This window comes from Ceratotherium simum, chromosome 2 (genome assembly GCF_057802395.1).
Source record: "Ceratotherium simum simum isolate JZ-2026a chromosome 2, ASM5780239v1, whole genome shotgun sequence".
NCBI classification, from domain to species: domain Eukaryota; kingdom Metazoa; phylum Chordata; class Mammalia; order Perissodactyla; family Rhinocerotidae; genus Ceratotherium; species Ceratotherium simum.
In genome coordinates this window covers 69,418,209-69,434,863 of record NC_141901.1, presented here as the reverse complement: position 1 = coordinate 69,434,863, position 16,655 = coordinate 69,418,209, and the positions used below count along the sequence as shown (strand labels likewise).

The 16,655-nt window shown below is 42.1% G+C and overlaps 1 protein-coding gene across 3 annotated transcripts; it reads left to right on the top strand.

Moving 5' to 3' along the window:
• The first annotated feature begins 638 nt into the window (after positions 1 to 638).
• Positions 639 to 13,669, top strand: RWDD3 (RWD domain containing 3). Of its 3 annotated transcripts, none has more exons than XM_087446996.1 (4): positions 639 to 729; positions 10,151 to 10,591; positions 12,468 to 12,583; positions 12,682 to 13,669. In XM_087446996.1, exons 1-3 carry the CDS (start codon positions 645 to 647, stop codon positions 12,542 to 12,544), a joined length of 603 nt encoding a protein of 200 aa, XP_087303122.1. In that variant the 5' UTR covers positions 639 to 644; the 3' UTR covers positions 12,545 to 12,583; positions 12,682 to 13,669. The 3 variants fall into 3 exon arrangements, with proteins under 3 accessions (XP_087303122.1, XP_004420862.2, XP_087303112.1); XM_004420805.2 differs by having other exon boundaries at positions 10,151 to 10,638; positions 12,682 to 13,667; XM_087446986.1 differs by lacking the exon at positions 639 to 729 and adding an exon at positions 758 to 2,442 and having other exon boundaries at positions 10,151 to 10,638; positions 12,682 to 13,667.
• The last annotated feature ends 2,986 nt before the right edge of the window (positions 13,670 to 16,655 follow it).

Here is a 16,655-nt window from a genome sequence, read left to right as displayed (position 1 = left end):
GTCCGGAGTCCCAGCGCCGGTTACAGCTCAGCAGTGGGGGTTGTTACTGCCCCGCGCCTTTTCCGCGAGTCCCAGACCGCCTGGATCACTAATGGCTCCGCGAGGACCGAGAATCTCGTCTGTTCTGTTGACTGCAGCATCCGCAACACCTAGTTCAAGGCTAGGTGGGTACAGGGCTACCTCCTCTCTGGTCACTTCCCTGCTTGTTGATTTCTTCCTAACTGCAAGGTTACTTTTGCCCTGTCCATCCCCCGCCCGGGCAGCTTAAGGCCGGGTCTGGGCAGCAAAGGTGAGCGAGTTCAAAGCCGGGGCTAAAAGCTAGAGGTTGTCGGGCTTTGCTGGGAGGCCTCCCTCTGTCAGGAAAGCAACGGGTAAGCTGCACGGTCGCCTCTGGCAGACACCCTGCCCCGGGCCACGGGGCCTTTGGCCTCCCAGAAAAGTCCCCAAAACGGACGGAGCCTCCCGTCTGGAGTGAGCGAGCGGGAGCTGTGGGCGGGACTTCCAGGGCCACCCCGCCCCCGCCCGGCCCCCGGCGCTGCGGAGACGCGGAGCGCCCCCTGGTGGCCGGCCGGCCGCGCTGCTCCGGGCCGGCGGGGGCGGGGGCGGCGGAAGGGGAGGTGCGGAGGGGGCGGGGCCGCGCGGCCATGGCGGAGCGGGCGCAGGAGGAGCTCTCGGCCTTGGCCGCGATTTTCTGCGGGCCCGACGAGTGGGAGGTGCTGAGCCGCTCAGGTGACTACTCCGCGACGGAGGGACCAGGCGCCCTCTCCTCCCCGCCCCCGAGACCGGGCTCCCTGCCCTGGGGCCCACATTTGGGGACCGGGCTAGTGGACTGATGGAATGACACGCAGCGGGGACTGGGGTTCTGTCGGAGCAGGCGGGAGAGGGAGGCGACCCCCTGAAACGGGAATAGGGTCGCGCCCCTGCTCGCCACTCTGCAGTGAACGGAGAACCTGATGCCCAGGCTCGTGCGGCCCGCTGGCCGGTCCCTGCCTTCCGCGCCCTCCGCCCCGCGCCGGTCCCACGCGCCAACTCCCACGCCCCACTCCCCGCGCGCCCGCCCCACTCCCTGCTTGTCTGTCGCTCTCCCACTCGCTGAGCGCCTAGCCCTGCGCTCCGGCCGTGCCCTCCTGGAATGGCACCCACATGCTATCTCTGGCCATCCCCTACTTACTCTTCAGATCTCACCTTAAACAGAGGCCTGTCCTGACCCCCCTAGTTTAAATCCAGCTTCCCTAAGTTGCATTATATCCTTTATAAGCACTATGCATTATGTCCTTCAGAGCACTCACCGCAGTTTTAACTCTGTATGGGTAGTAGTTGTCTCAAGTTACATGAGGGCAGAGACCCTGTTTGTTTTGTAATCACAAAACTCCAGGCATCTAGAACAGTGCCAGGCACGTGGTAGGTAGTCAGTAAATGTGTGTTGAATGAATTTTTGAATATCGCCCAGTGCTCCATCCCAACCTTTTCTCAGTGTTTCTAAGTTGATTTTCTGCTTTTTCTAGTCCACTGAGAGGTGGTTGCCAGTTACAGGCTCTTGGGGGTGCATTGATCCTTCAGCCCATATTTATTGATTCCCTGCAAATATTGACAAAGACACTGCCCATGTCCTCTAGGAGCTTACAGTCTAGAAAGGTTCTTTTGGCTATTTTTTGATGATAGTTAAAACTTCGTCTGTCTCTGTCTATGGCTTCTATTAAGTAAAAACCAAAACTGCACTTTATGAAAAAGTGCAGGGATGCAGATAATTTTCGATTTTCACTTAGCTTTCAGATACAGTATGTAAATTTTTTGGCATGGGATTTAGCCTTCTATGTTTCAGCTGCTATTAAAATGGTCATTCTGAGGGTAAATTGGTTGACCTTTAAGAAGGGGGTCTAAAATGTGCTGGGTGTTGTGAGAAAGCCATCTAGGGTTAAGGTGGTTTCATGGGATCTATGTGGTGTGTTATTCACACACAGAGCAATGGTTGGCTCCTTCTCATTTATTCTTTCTTGCATCACCCATCTGCACATCCATGGAGCACTGTTATGTTCCAGGTCCTGTGAACCAATTAGTATTGGAGCTCCTTTCTTTTTCATGCCTAGCCTGTCTTGGATCTTTTTGAAACAATTATTTAAAATCCATATGAAAGGATTTACTCACTTGTAGTGTTTTCTGGTCACCCCTCTTCTGATTGGATAGCATTTGTAATTCTTCATTATCTTACTCGCTGTCTCCACTGCTCTCGTTATTGGTAATTACTTCTGCCTGAGGCAGGCTATTTGACGAGATGATCAGTTTTCCTAAATTCCTTTATTATAGCTCAGTTGGGAATATCCTGGAAAAATGAACCTATGATTTCCCATCACACCTTAAAGAGGATGGAGTGGTAGTGATCGGGGTCATGAGTACACTGCTGAGCATGAGACCCTGCTGGCAGGTCAGAGAAAACCCAAAAAAGTAAGTGTTTAAAGAAAGCAGTGTCTTAATATTGAGAGCACTGTGGACCCTTTATCTGCTGTTAAATTGAGCGTGACTTTCAAGCCATGCCTCCTAATTAATTTAATTCAGTGTTCTGGCATCAATAAGTAATTGAATTATAAAGAATTCAGTGTAACAACTTAGGACATTTTGTTGCTGAAAGGTTCATTGGAGAATAGAACAATTCAGGGATTGAAATAGGGATGTTTGATGTTCACAACTGGGAATTAAGGGAAACTTAGGACTTCTTGAACAGACCACAGTGAACATGCAGTGGGCTGTTGGCTTCCACTCCAGGGTCACTGTCAGCTTGGGTTGGAGGATATAAGCTTGATACCGGACCATTCTGAACACCATCAGTTCCTTCCTGGCCTCCCCCAGACAAGCTTCTCCGTGTACCCACTGGAAGCGGGAGAACATTGTGGTGGGACTGCACTTCTGGTGACAAGATAGCCCAGGAAGGCTCAGGCTGCCTACCCAAGGGTCAACTCTTAAGGCCATAAGATTGAAGAGGGTGAATAGTTTAGTTTAGCTGGGTTAATTTATGCCGAGAATTTCAGGGAATTTATGTACATTTGGCCTCTTTACTATGGTTATAGTAAGCGCATAGTGAGAGACATCAGGTGTTACTATCCTTAATGCGTACAAATGTTCTAAGCCCCCACACTCCTGTCTACCAGGGAGGGCTGTGGGTAGACCAGATTAGGGGATTCTGCCCCTCTCTGTGCAGTGCAGTCAGGCCAGGTGCCAGATTTAATGGGGTCACCTACCCTTTTAAATGCATCTTACTTGATGAGGGGTGCTCTTAGCTTTATTTTACAGAGAAGCTAATGGATGCTCAGGCTGGATAAGTAACCACCAGGTTCCAGAGTGTGTGGACCCTTGCACTGCATCATGCTCCTTAATAGAGATGGGGCTCCTGCGTCAGGAAAAGAGTTCTTAGAGAGCAAGAAAAACAGTTGTCCAGAAAGAGAGAGCAATGATAGGCACCCAGAGAAATAAATGGGTATGACCCAACTTATGTTCAAGATAATTCTGAAGGGGAGTGTGTGCATGTATGTGTGTGTACCTATGAGATAGATGAGATTGCTATTGTTATAAATCTTCATTTTCCTGATAAGGTGATTGAGGGTCACAGAGATTATATTGCCATGGTCAATGCTCATTATACATGGAGTTGCATTTCTAGAAATTAACTCACAGAACAAAAAGTTGTAAAATGGGAAGCATGTAAGACCCAATATCGTATAATTTGTTTGCACAGAAGCTTCAGAGTGAATTTTTGTATTCTGCTAACACTAATGCTCAGATTGGATTGGGCCCTCTTGCAAAATGAATCGTGACTGTCACCCACTGACCCCTCTCAATCTGCTCGGCTCTGTTTCCTGCTGCTTGTCAGTACTGAACTCACCTCTGCAAAACCAGTTCGGCCTTGAACTTCACTTCTAAAGGATGGGATTGCCACTTTAACTTCATGTATTTTTAGTTTTTTTTTTCTGTAACCACATTTTTAATATATATAAAAATGCAGCTGAAACATAATAACAAGCCCTAGTGGATACATACTTATGGTGAGCCCCCTAGGAGCAAGAGGAAAGAAAATCCTGTGCACATGAAGAATGAGAGGGTGATTGAAGCTTCTTAGTAGTTTTCTGCACCAAGTCTTACTCTCAGTAGATCTAAAAAAGTGCAAAAAAAAAAAGCAAGTCTAGGGAAAGTCAGTTGTATATGGTATATAAATGATTTCTTAATGGGCTCTAAATGAATCTTGAAGAACTCACTTTCTTAAATTTGGTTTACATTTTCCAGTGTCGTCTGCTGTTGGACAGCATTTGTTGAGTTTCTATTGTGTGTGACTACGAACTGGGTGAAACCTGAAAATAACATTAGTGTAGAGTTTGGGGTTTAGTTCAGTTTCTCTAGTTTGAATTTCTGTTGTTTGGAGTATGGTTAGGAGGATAATTTCTTTCATGTGCTTGTAAGGAAGAATAAGGTTTGAAACCTATTTCAGTTTGTGTTTTAGTTATGAAGTTGATACACTTGTTATAAGGCAGAGTGACTTACAAAAAAACCCAAAACGACTAGGAATGTGTATGTGAACTTCAACCAGAGGCAAGATCTACACCTTTTGGTAGGGTCTTTAGAATAGATGAAAATAGTCTTGGAACTTATGAAAATTTTAGTTGTCTAGGATAGGCATAAGCTTCCTAGGGCATCACTGTTTGTTGAGAATGATGAGTTTGTGAGTTAAACTTAATAACAAGAGTTTTTTGGGGCCAGGGAAGGACAGAGATTAGCATTAGATGTAGAGCAGAATTAGTTTTCTGTTAATCACTCTGTTTCTAAGCTGTTAATAATCTTAAAACAGATAGAGGCTACTTTGTTTTCTTTTTTTTTTTAAATAAAAAAACCCAAAAAACAAACCCAATATAAGACTGACGATGCATGTGTTACATAAAAAATTCTGAGGCGAAAAGGAGCCAGTTTAATTGCGTGTACAAACTAAGGCAGACAAGAAATGGAAGGGTAATATACATACTTCTAGAGTTTTAGAGAGAAACTGAGTTTTTAAAAGAATGTGTAATTTTATTACCACGTTAAATATCAACAGAATGGGGTATGTTATTGGGCTTTTCATTTTCTTACAGAGATAGCATCATTTTGTGTAATTTTAGTTTGCTGCTATAGTGTGTGTGTGTGTGTGTGTGTCGGGGGGGAGGGACGAGGAGTCACCAATTAGGAAGAAGACCAATTAGGAAGAATGTTAATCCTTTCCAATTCTTAAAAGAATTAAAGCAGTTTTTCTTCTAAACAAATAACTAATAATTTCACAGTTTTCTAAGGCAAAAGTCAGGGTTTTCTCCTATTGCTTTTCTATTTGCTGACTAGGATGAGAAAATAAGTAAGAAAAATGAAAATTGGTAAGGATTTGAATGGCCAGCTCAATAGCCATTCAAGGCTTGCTCCCAGGATCGCCTGTTTCTGTCAGTCAGTTCACTGCACTGGGGAGGAACAGGGGGGTGTTTATATGGCAGAGATTGGAGAACACTGGGTTTCAGGGTCTTGATCAGAAAGGGAAAAGCTTGTTTGTGGGCACAGATACTGTATCAGTTTCCTTTGGCTGCTGTAACAAATTACCACAAATGCAGTGGCTTAAAACACCGCATATTTGTTCCCTTACAGTTCTCGAGGTCGGAAGTCTGACATCAGTTTCACCAGGCTGAAATCAAGTTGCCAGGGCTGCGCTCCCTCTAGGGGCCCCTAGGGGAGGATCCATTTCCTTGCCTTTTCCAGCTTCTAGAGCTGCATTCCTTGCTCCCCTTGGCTCATGGCCCTGTCTCCATCTTCAAAGCCAGCTGCATAGCATCTGGGTCCAGCAATTACATTGCCTTCTTCTGTGGTAAAGTCTCCCTCTGCCTCCCTCTTGTGAGAACACTTGTGATTACATTTAGGGCCCATTGGATAATCCAGGTTAACCTCCCTCTCAGGATCACATCTGCAAAGGCCCTTTTGCCATGTAAAGTAACGTAATCACGGTTTGGGGATTAGGGCATGGATGTCTTTGGGCCATCATGTAGCCTACCACAGGTACCAAGGACTTCTATACCTTTGAGTCCCATGATTACAAGCTTTGTTTTTTGGTTGTTGTCTAAAAAGAGTGTAGCTGTGTTCCAGTGGTGAAGAAAATAGTTAATTTGGTTCAACCATGATAATTCTGAGTATGAACATACCACAAAATAAGTCCAAAGTACCATGGAAATCACAAGCCAGGCTTTAGAGAGGTGCTTTGGTGGTTAACAAAGATCCCAGTAGGCAGAAAGTGGAGAGTTAAGGGCCTTCTTGGCAGATAGGACAGCAGGAGCAAGGCTTGAAGGCGGGAAACCAGAGACTGTGTTCAGGACACAGCGTAAAATGGGTTAGTTGGAGCGAGGAGTAAGGGGAGAGGACGTGGAGTGGTGGTCTGGCTCTAGGTGTTCGGTGGAGGAATTTGTCATTTGTTTGTCAGTCTGGGAGAGTGGCATAGGGTAATTTGGTGTGGGGAGAGCCAGGCGGTGAGGAGCCCACTGTTAGAGAAACCAGAGAAAGGCCTGAGTTAGGAGGGTGGTTGTGAATGGAAAGGAGAGAAATTCTGGAGAACTTTGGCAATTGAACATGAAGTATGAAGCAAGGAGGGGAACAAGGAGTCACAGGTGACTTTAAGATTTCAAGCTTGGGTAACTGGGATGAGCAAGTTGTTCACGGGGTTACACTTTAAAGAATGCTATGCATTTGGGGGTTGGGAAAAGCTTTGAAATAATCAGAGATGTAGGAAAAGGACCAGGACACTGTGGTGTCTGGGAGGTATGGGAAGAGGGAATTTTGAGGAGATTGGTTCAGTAGATTCAGATGCTGTGGAAAGGTAGGGCAGGGTGAAGGCCACCGAATGTGGCTGTGTCACGGGCCCCCAAACCACCCTCAGCCTTGATGATTTGCTAGAAGGACTCAGAACTCGGACAAGCTGGTATACTCGTGGTTACAGTTTATTACAGCAAAAGGACACACTAAAATCAGCAAAGAGAAAAGGCTTATGGAGTGAAGTCCAGGAGAAACCAGACACAAGCTGCCAGGTGTCCTTTTCCCGTGGAGTCACACCACATGCTTAGTTCTCTCAGCCACAGCGTGTGACAACACGTGAGGGGTGTTGCCAACAAGGGAAATTCACTCGAGCCTTGGTGTCCAAATTTTTATGGGGCGTCAGTCATGTAGACTTTCCCTGCCTGCATAAGTGACCTCAGCTAATCCGACTCCAGTCCCCAGAGTAAGAACATTCACCATAAATTTTAATCAAACTTGCACCTTGTGGTCCTAGGCCTTGGGTATACCCAAACCACTCTTATCTGGCAGAATATGCCAAGGGCTCAGAGCTCATCTCCCAGGAGCCAGCCAAGGGCCAGTCCTGAAGACAGGCCTTCCTTGGGAGTGTGCAGGGTTTGAGCAACACAGGCCTGCTGAATTAACTTGTTCCTGCAGGGCGGTGTTTGGGAGGGCAAGGGTAGTGTTTGAGAAAGGAGCTTCAGTGAGAAGTGATGGTGGAAGTCACAGTACAAGTAGTTGTGGAGAGACTGGTTTCTAGTTCATGGGAACGTGGATGCAGGTGGTGAGATTTATATTTCCAGAAGATTGAAAATGAAGGACAGAGAAAGATAGGTCTGTAGTGTAAGGGAATGAGTAGCACTGGATTTTGGGTTTTTTGAAGCAAGAAGATAAATATTTTGTAAGTGGAAGAGAAGCAAAGATTTGAGGGAGGGATAAAAAAGGCAGGCACAAGAGAGTGCTAATGATTGGAACAGTGTCTTAGAGATGGTAGGGTTTGCTGTGCTCAGAGAGAAGAGTGAAAAGGAGAGAGCGAGATGGTGAAAAAAAATGTACGTGTTGTCACGGGGTCAAGCAGTTCCTAAGGGGCAGCGTCGGCTGCAGCTGCTAGGTCGCTGCACACTCCCATAGTGTCAGCCGGGCAGGAGGCAGTGGGCCCAGGTGGATTTAGACAGTTTATTACTCACTGCACGGCAGGCAGCGTGAACTTCAGCCTCACATTGGGTCCCCTTGTTCCCCAAGTTCCATGGGGCGATGTGGAGGTGGCCCACGTGGATTCTGCGAACACAGTGCATCTTTGTCACAGCTAAGCTTAGGAAGCCTCCAGTCTTATAAGGGGGCTGCTAGCAATCCTGCCCCACCTTTGTCCTGAAGGAATATGTTGTCTTTATTCTACTGGTCTGGAAACAAATCTGCCCTCTGATCTGGAGGGAGAAGCTCTCTGGCTTCTAAGGTTGTCTGTTATGCAAATACCCTTGAACAAAGCTTTCAATACCCTTTGCTCTGAAGATATTCAGAAATGCCATTCCTATGGAGAATTATCTCCATGGAGATAATATAAAGTGCATGTTTATATAAATTGTATGCATATATGTTTATAGATGAAGAAATTTTTAAGTGTAGAAGAGAAGTCGAGGAAGATCACTTTGGATATGCCCACTCTTTCATGTTGTGAGACGCTGGATTGAGTCCTTATGACCGGATCTGCGTTTTACCCACTGTTTTTCCTCAGACACCAGCTCAGTGCCTTGGGCCAAGTAGGGGCTCAGTGAATGTTTGTTGAATGGTGAATGAACTAAGATCTTTTAAAGTTATGCCTCCCCCTTGAGAGAAAAAGTGGACTCCCCAGAAGATTTCTGGAAAATTTATTTAGCCTAATGGTCATATGTTGTCTGTAGGTCTATTTATAATGCCCGTTTCATATAGTGAAATGTACTGATCTGACTGACATAGGGGAGCCTACTTTATAATAAAATAGTTTTTAAAAAGGATAAGTAACTGGGTGGAAGAAAGAAGGGTTTTGAGAAACTAGTGATGGACTGTAGAGGAGTGTACTAAGTTAGGTTTGGAAAATTTTTCTTTATGCAGTCCGCATTTTACTTATGTAATGCAAATTTAAGTTGTATCATTTTAATATGGTCTTTATAATGGTTACTGCCTGTGTTTCAGGGTGGTGTTTTAAAATAGTGCTTTGCTTCAATGCAACTGGAGATTCTGTTGAAGAAAAAACTCTTGTGTAACATGTGTTTGGTCCTGTGAATCAATGTCTGTAACAACAGCTTTGACAGAAATGGAGTCAGATGGCTGGAAAGCCATTTTAATGTTCTGTTAGGTTCTTTAAGATGGGGATACGTTCAGCTTTCAGTTCTTGAGGCTGTTGAGCAGCAATCCAGGTATGAAAATGGGAGGGTTTGACTGCCTCTCTTGTGAAGAGAATGAACAAGGACGAGTGGACAAAGAAGTCGGGGGAGAGAAGCAAGTTAGCTTCAAAGCAATTCGTCTGCACCCAGTCCTGTTCTGCTCTGCTCTTCTGATCTGTGTGTTTCTGCCTCCTGCAGAATGAATCAGCCTGACGTTTTATCAACTTTTTGAAAAGTGGGGTGAAGTGGTGTGGAACACATCAGAGGGGTGAAGTGGAGCAAATCTGAAAGAGAGCAGAGTGTTTCATCTCATATCCTATGTGTGGGTGCCCCTCCTCCTTACAGAGCCAGAAGTGGCTGAAATGATGTCCGCCCGATTTTAGTTCATCTTGCTCCCTTCATGTTACACTGATACTAATATATTTGAAGTAAGAAGAGAGCGGGTCCAGGCAGTTACTGTATCATGCACAGTCATGAGTTTCTCTGCAGCCCTACAACCATGCAGGATTCCAGGGGTTTGCTTCGATTTGGACTTACCGCAAAATGACCTTCATTGGATTTAGTGTATAACTTTTTAATTAATTACTGATTTTATATATGCAGGATACCGTTTCTTTGAATGTTCATATAAATTTATTAGGGATTTGCAGAATTATCAACTAAGTCTGGGTGGAAAAACATTTTACGACAAGAAACCTTTCTGGTAACCTTAATAAAATTGGGGGTGCTGGCAAGTGTAAATGCCAGCGAAGTCCTGGGTGCTGGTGTGCATGCATCCGTGAATGTGTGTGTGGTTGAAGGAAGGTTGAAGTTCATAAATCAGGGCTTTCTTAGTATTATGTGTCTCTTCGTAAAACAACTCAGAGTTTTCACGTGAGAAATAAATTGAGACTTGAAATAAAAATTTTAACTTGTTAGTGTTCCATTCAGATTGAATTATGTGCAGCTAATCATTACTTTTGGATGCCTTCCAGAGACAGATGGGACCGTGTTCAGAATTCGCACAAAAGCTGAAGGACTTATGGATGCGGATGTATCCTTAGAATTGGTGTTCCATTTACCGGTCAATTACCCTTCGTGTCTGCCTGGTATCTCGGTTAACTCGGAACACCTGACCAGGGCCCATTGTGTGACTGTGAAGGAGAAGTTACTTGAGCAAGCGGAGAACCTTGTGTCAGAACCTATGGTTCACGAGCTGGTTCTCTGGATTCAGCAGAATCTCAGGCACATCCTCAACCAACCAGAGACTGGAAGTGGCAGTGAGACGTGTGCTTTTGCAACAAGCACGGCTGTGGATGATGGATTGTGGATAACTCTTCTGCATTTAGATCACATGAGAGCAAAGACTAAATATGTCAAAACTGTGGAGAAGTGGGCTTCCAATTTAAGGCTGACAGGAAGACTGATGTTCATGGGTAAAATAATACTGATTTTACTACAAGGAGACAGAAATAACATCAAGGTGCCAAAAAGTTTAATGTTGAATATAAATTTGGCTATTTTCTGCTAAAATGGTGTCTCTGTAAGTGTGTTTTATAACAATGGGACAGATTAATCATTAAGATGTTTCTCCTTTTACCATTACCATGTTAATGGATCTTCATTTTCTATTTTAAGAATGTCTTTAACTTCTAATGACAACTATAAACCTGCAAAGCTTGAAGAATAAGTATAAGATTATATCTAAAAAATCATGCCACTTAATGAAAATGATAGCTTATGAAAACCATCTCTGTGGTGCATGAGTGTTTGTTTCTGTAATTAGCTTGGAGCCTCAACTTCATAAATGTGCACTAAAAGTTCATGCCTATTTTTCTTTCTTTCCTTAGTTAGACAGTGTAAGGGGTATATTTGTGGGTAGTCTGCAAAAATTTTAACTTTTTAGCAGTTAAAAATACATTCTGACACTTCATTTGGTATCTATAATACCTGGAAAGAGGAGCTGGTCCCTGCTAACCAGGATTTCGTGTGAGTAGAAGTAGAATCATTAGGGCTGTCAGCTTGTCACCTCCTCCCTAACTTGTTTCCATCTGACTTGTCTCAGCAGCTGCTTTCAAAATCATCATCTTCAGATTTTTCAAGTTCTCATTTTAAACTCATCTGACCTGTTTTATGTGGGACCAGACGAGGAAAGCTGCTTATTATAGTTTAAATCTTAAAAGAGCTACAAATCATTTAATAGGTTTTATGCTTTCAGATGTGTTGGCTCGAGAATAATTACGATTGGATTTATTTAAACAGATTTAACTTGCACAACTTATAATCTTAAAGATTTGTAGACTAACTACCTAGCTTTTTCATGACTGGCTCTTATCACAAAACTAGTTTGGCATTTGGTTAACCAGATTAGTACTGGGTTATAGCATATAGATACAACAAATAATTCAAATTTCATATAGGTCCTAGATTGGGTTCTGACCAAGGAACCACATATTTTCAGGTGATTTGTAGTATATCTATAAAACTGGATCCTTTTGGGTAAAATGCTGGCTGACAAAATGAATACAAATTAATTTCCTTGCTCATATTTCCCCAAAAGATTTGGATTTTTCTTTAAGCCAGCTCAGTCATGCATGTTAGGGTAAGTGCAGCTGTTTCACAGATGTTGTTACTCAGATTGGATCCATCAATTAATTAACAAGTATTTATTCATATGACTAGAACTCTGCTAATGTAGAGAAACTGTACTTTTTAAAGAATTCTTTATTTTTTATTAGCTGTCCCTAAAATGCCATTTAATATAAAGATCTGTGTTAAATTTTTATAAGATTATATATCAGGATTGAGAATTACAGGTACATATTTATAGATGCCGTCAATTTGGAATGGTAAGTGCTGTGTGCCTGTTAACTTCATGCAGACACTGACGTAGTAGTAATAATGACAGTAGCCAGTACTCTTCAGTGTGCTATAGCAATGTGTGCCAGGCAAGCATTAGTTCATTTAATCATCACAACTTCCCATAAGGTAGGTGCTGTTATGAGTATTGTGTATGGAGTAGGTTACTGAGGCACAGAGGGTTTAGGTAACCAGCCCAGAATCAGACCTAGTGGGCTGTCCAGTCCAGATTTAAACCTGCATAGCTTGACGACATCCTTCTTTACTCCTGCATTCACCAGTACGTCATGCTGCCAAGTATGTAAAAACACGGTGTAACTTTCTTACTGCTTGACCCAGAAAGAGAGTATTCTTTAAGCATGAAAATAAGCCTGCAGGTTTAGGGCTCCTTTAAAACTAGGACTTTGAGATTCGGAGTAAGATATATATTTAACATACTGATTTATCATTTAGGAGTACCTGATTCTTCAGAAAACCTCCAAAGTAGATGTGGACTCAAGTGGAAAGAAATGCAGAGAGAAAATGATTAGTGTACTGGTTGAAACAAAAGTACAGACAGAACACAAAAGGTATAATTTAGTACTATTGCAGATGGAAAAGCAACTGAATCGATAATTATACTCTGACAAATCTCGGCATATTCATGAGTTTCTCTTGTATAATGCAGGTTTCTGGCATTTGAAGTCAAAGAGTATTCATCGTTGGATGAGTTACAAAAGGAATTTGAAACTGCAGGACTTGAGAAGCTTTTCTCTGAATTTGTACTTGGGCTGGTGAAATGAAGTGGAAGACAGGAATCATTTAGTAAAACAGCTGTTTTTTTTGTTTGTTTTTTGCATCGGATTTTGGGAGTGGCTAATTGAAATCCTCACAAGGGAACAATTTTAAAATTTGAAGCAAACCGAAGCAAAATGATAGACACCATCTTAACTTAGAAACAAAAGCCAATTCTGTGTATGGAATATTGAATAGTAAAAACATCCATGTATTCTAATTTTTGCCAGTAAAGGCCAGGTTCAATAGATGGAATGTTATCTGGAAGATAAATATAAAAAGATGATGGTAAACGAGCCCTTGTGTTTATGTAGAGGATTTGTTTGGAACTGTGCAATTTTCTGGCTGATTTTCTTGTAATTAAATGAATTTTTAAAAGAGATTTGTTTTCATGTTTACTTTTCTTCATGTTTACGTTTTTAGCATTTGATCACGATTTTCCCCCATTCAGCTTATTATGTCTAATGTTTTAAGTTGAATGTTAAGAAAAATATAACACTGATTTCTTTGTGGAATTGCATGAATCGTTAGTTTAAATACAAACCAAAGACGTTCTATAGAACTTGATTTACACTTGCTTTCTTTGGGGACCCAGAATAGCGTGGTACTTGCTAGGACTGGAGAATCAATTTAAATTAAAACTCTTTTTTTGAAAAATTTACCTTCTAGTTTTACAAGGGGAAAAATGTTTCATACAAAATGAACTTGGCTTGCTGCATGGAGAAAATTATATAGAGGTACTATTTTTGTTTTATGAAATTTGTTGAAGTATGATGATCTTAAAGTGTATTTATCATGACCTAAGGAGAGAAGAAGCCATAAAATAAAAGCTTGTATTAAAATCTGTAACAAAAGTGTAAGCGGCTATCTCTGTTTGAGAAAGGATATTTGTGTGCATGAAGCCACCTGTGCTTCTAAAATAAGGGACCAAGTGATGGAAGAAAGGCCAAGGAGATCCCTCTGACTGCAGTCTATGAAGTACAGTGATGGCATTAGGAAATTATGACTGCTGGGAGAGGTAAGTGAGGAAACACTGGGCACGCCGAACAGTGCTTCTTGACAGTGCTGCTCTGTGTCCATGGCAGGTCAATCTGATTGTCTCATTTTCAGGCACCCTGGGAATTAAATTATGCCTACCTGTTGATCATTTTATGGGTTTCTATTAATGAGGGGATTTTGATTCATTTTATCTCCTTCCACGGTGTGTATGATTTTTTCCTGGAGAACTGGTAAGTGTAGTTAGGTTGTTCTATGGGAACAACGTATGGCAAGGAGGAGCTACCCTACTGGCATGCAAAACTGAAAATAGGCTTGAAAATTTGGAACTGGTCATTATTATCTCCTTCATTTTATTTGTGAAATAATGATGTTAAAAGTTATTGCCATCATGGTTGTAACAATAGTAGTGGGAGGAGGTTGGGTCTGAATTTTATCACAACAGAACTGCTACTCCTCTACTTTTCCTTGACTCTTCTCTGCTCGATTGTTTTCTACTTCATGCTTTATGGTACTCCTCCAAACTTTTATCTTCAAATTTGACTCTACCCCTAGTGAAGAGCTTGAATCAGGTAAAACTGAGTGTTAGTAATGACTTTCTCCAACTTAAATTTCTTTCTGCTAAAATTACATTAAAAACAAGTATTGGTTATTATTACTTTCTTGGATGTTTACATTTAAGTCTTTCACAAATATACACACCAGAATGCAAAACTAATCTTGACAGTGTTAGAGATTTATATAAATTTAATTTTATCTCTGGATAAAAAAGTTTAAAATTATATGACAAAAGGCTTTGGTGTTTGTTTAATTTTAGTATTAAAGGAAGAGAATCTTAATTGTTTCCGTTGATACTTTTGCCTCAAACTCGGATGCTTTCTTTTCAACATGAGGTATTTATGAAAAGATAATTAGGACTTCTGGAAGATAGTGGAGGTGGGGCCAAGAGTGGGACTCCTGGAAAGCTACACTGTAGGAGTAAGAGTGAACTGCATATAAACCAGTTGTCCTGGATTATAGCTAAAATTTGAGGATTCTGTTAAGTGTAGAAGGTCTTAAACTTTGAACTTGGATTAAGATAATCCATGATTCTAAAGCTCTCATATCCTTCAAATCTTTGGAGGGAGATAACATCATCCTAGGTGTCAAATTTTGTCTTTGAATAATTTTTAAATTCAATATCCAGCAAACAATCAGAGGTAACTGGACTCATGAAGAGATAAGATACTAGGAGTGAGAAACAGCAGAAACAACAGACAACAGAAATAGACCCAGGGGACTCCAGATGCTGGAATTATCAGACATAGATCATGAAACAGTTATGTTTAATATGTTCATAGAGGTAGAAGTCAAACTTGAAACTGGAATTAGAAACTGTAAAAGGTGACATGGCATATTTGAAAAACAACAAAACAAAAACAAAACAAATAGGAGTTCTAGAACTGAAAAATGCAACAATTCAAGGGATGGTTAATTAGTTAAAGTCCAATTAGGAAATCAGAAACCAGCCTAGGTATTTCAAACAGTAAAGTTAAAGCAGGAATTGGTTACGAATTAGCAAAATCTGGAAGAGCAAAAAGGAGATGGAATGGGGCTGGATGACAGAAAAGAAAAGGAGGAGAGCGTGACATACTCAGAGCTCAGGAACTGCTGAGAGCCTGTGCCTGCTGCTGCACCATTGGAGACTGTTGTAGTCGGTGCTAGATCTGCTCAAATGGTCCTGCTTGGACCAGAGCTAAAGTTGCTGGTAGGTACTCCCTCTGGTCTGTTAGAGTTCAGAATCTCTCCACCCCTGCTGCCACTGCAGCAACTGCCAACAACAACCACAGTACTGGAACCTGTGCTGCCTTCTGACCTCTCTGCAGTGCCTCCTATTGACCAAACCTAACAGGAATCCAGCTGGCAAAGAAGTCTGGGAAATTTGGTTTGCATATCCCAACCCTGGGAGAACAGAGCAGAATACAGGAGGATGGGGGGGTGTGTGTGTGTGTGTGAAGAGAAGGGAGAGGGAGCTGAGTGCCTACAGTGAGTAACCAGCACAACCTTCCCTTTTAGCTATAAGCACCCATGCACTCGCTTCTACCTATATTTAAATTTCTATACAACAACAACAGTTTTATTCTTCTGTCTATGCATATTTAACTATCTTTTGTACAAATGAAGAAACTCTCACCTCCTCCCAAAGGGGAGAAATAAAATCCCGTCAGTTATTATTACTTACTGGTGTTAATTCTTCTAGTTCAAGCACAATCCCACCTGGATATGCTGTAACCGGAAGATTAAACTGTCAAGTTCACTACCACCACCATTTCTTATATAACTTTTTAGGGGATGAGGGAAGGAAAAAAATAGTTAATATACACGAAGATATATAGAACAAGCTATGAAGCAAATTTGCATAAGTACTTTGGTACTTATTTCTATAACTAGTCATGAAGCTGTAGTTAATGTTTATAATTTCTTTCTCTACTCCATTTTTCTTTGCCCTTGGCTAGCACTTTAGCTGGTCATGGCTCTTTACCTAGTAGGGTGGCTGAATCTTCATTCTGGAAGGATCTGAGTCCTTAGTAGTTGGGTTGCTTATTAACTTTCACTATTGAACAAGAGAATTATTAAGAGGCAACCCAGAGAATCCCCTGGCTCCTGACATAGTTCTTGTCAGGCCTAATAACTGGTTTTAGTAGGTCATTATATTGTTCTAGCAAGCCAGCCACTTCTGGGTGATTTGGTACATGGAAAGACCTATGAAATTCATAGTCATGAGCCCACTGATACATTTCTTTTGTTGGGAAATGAATTTCTTATTTAGAAGTTGTATTGTGAGAGATACCATGTCTGTAAGATCATGATTGGTAGTATTATAGGAAGGGA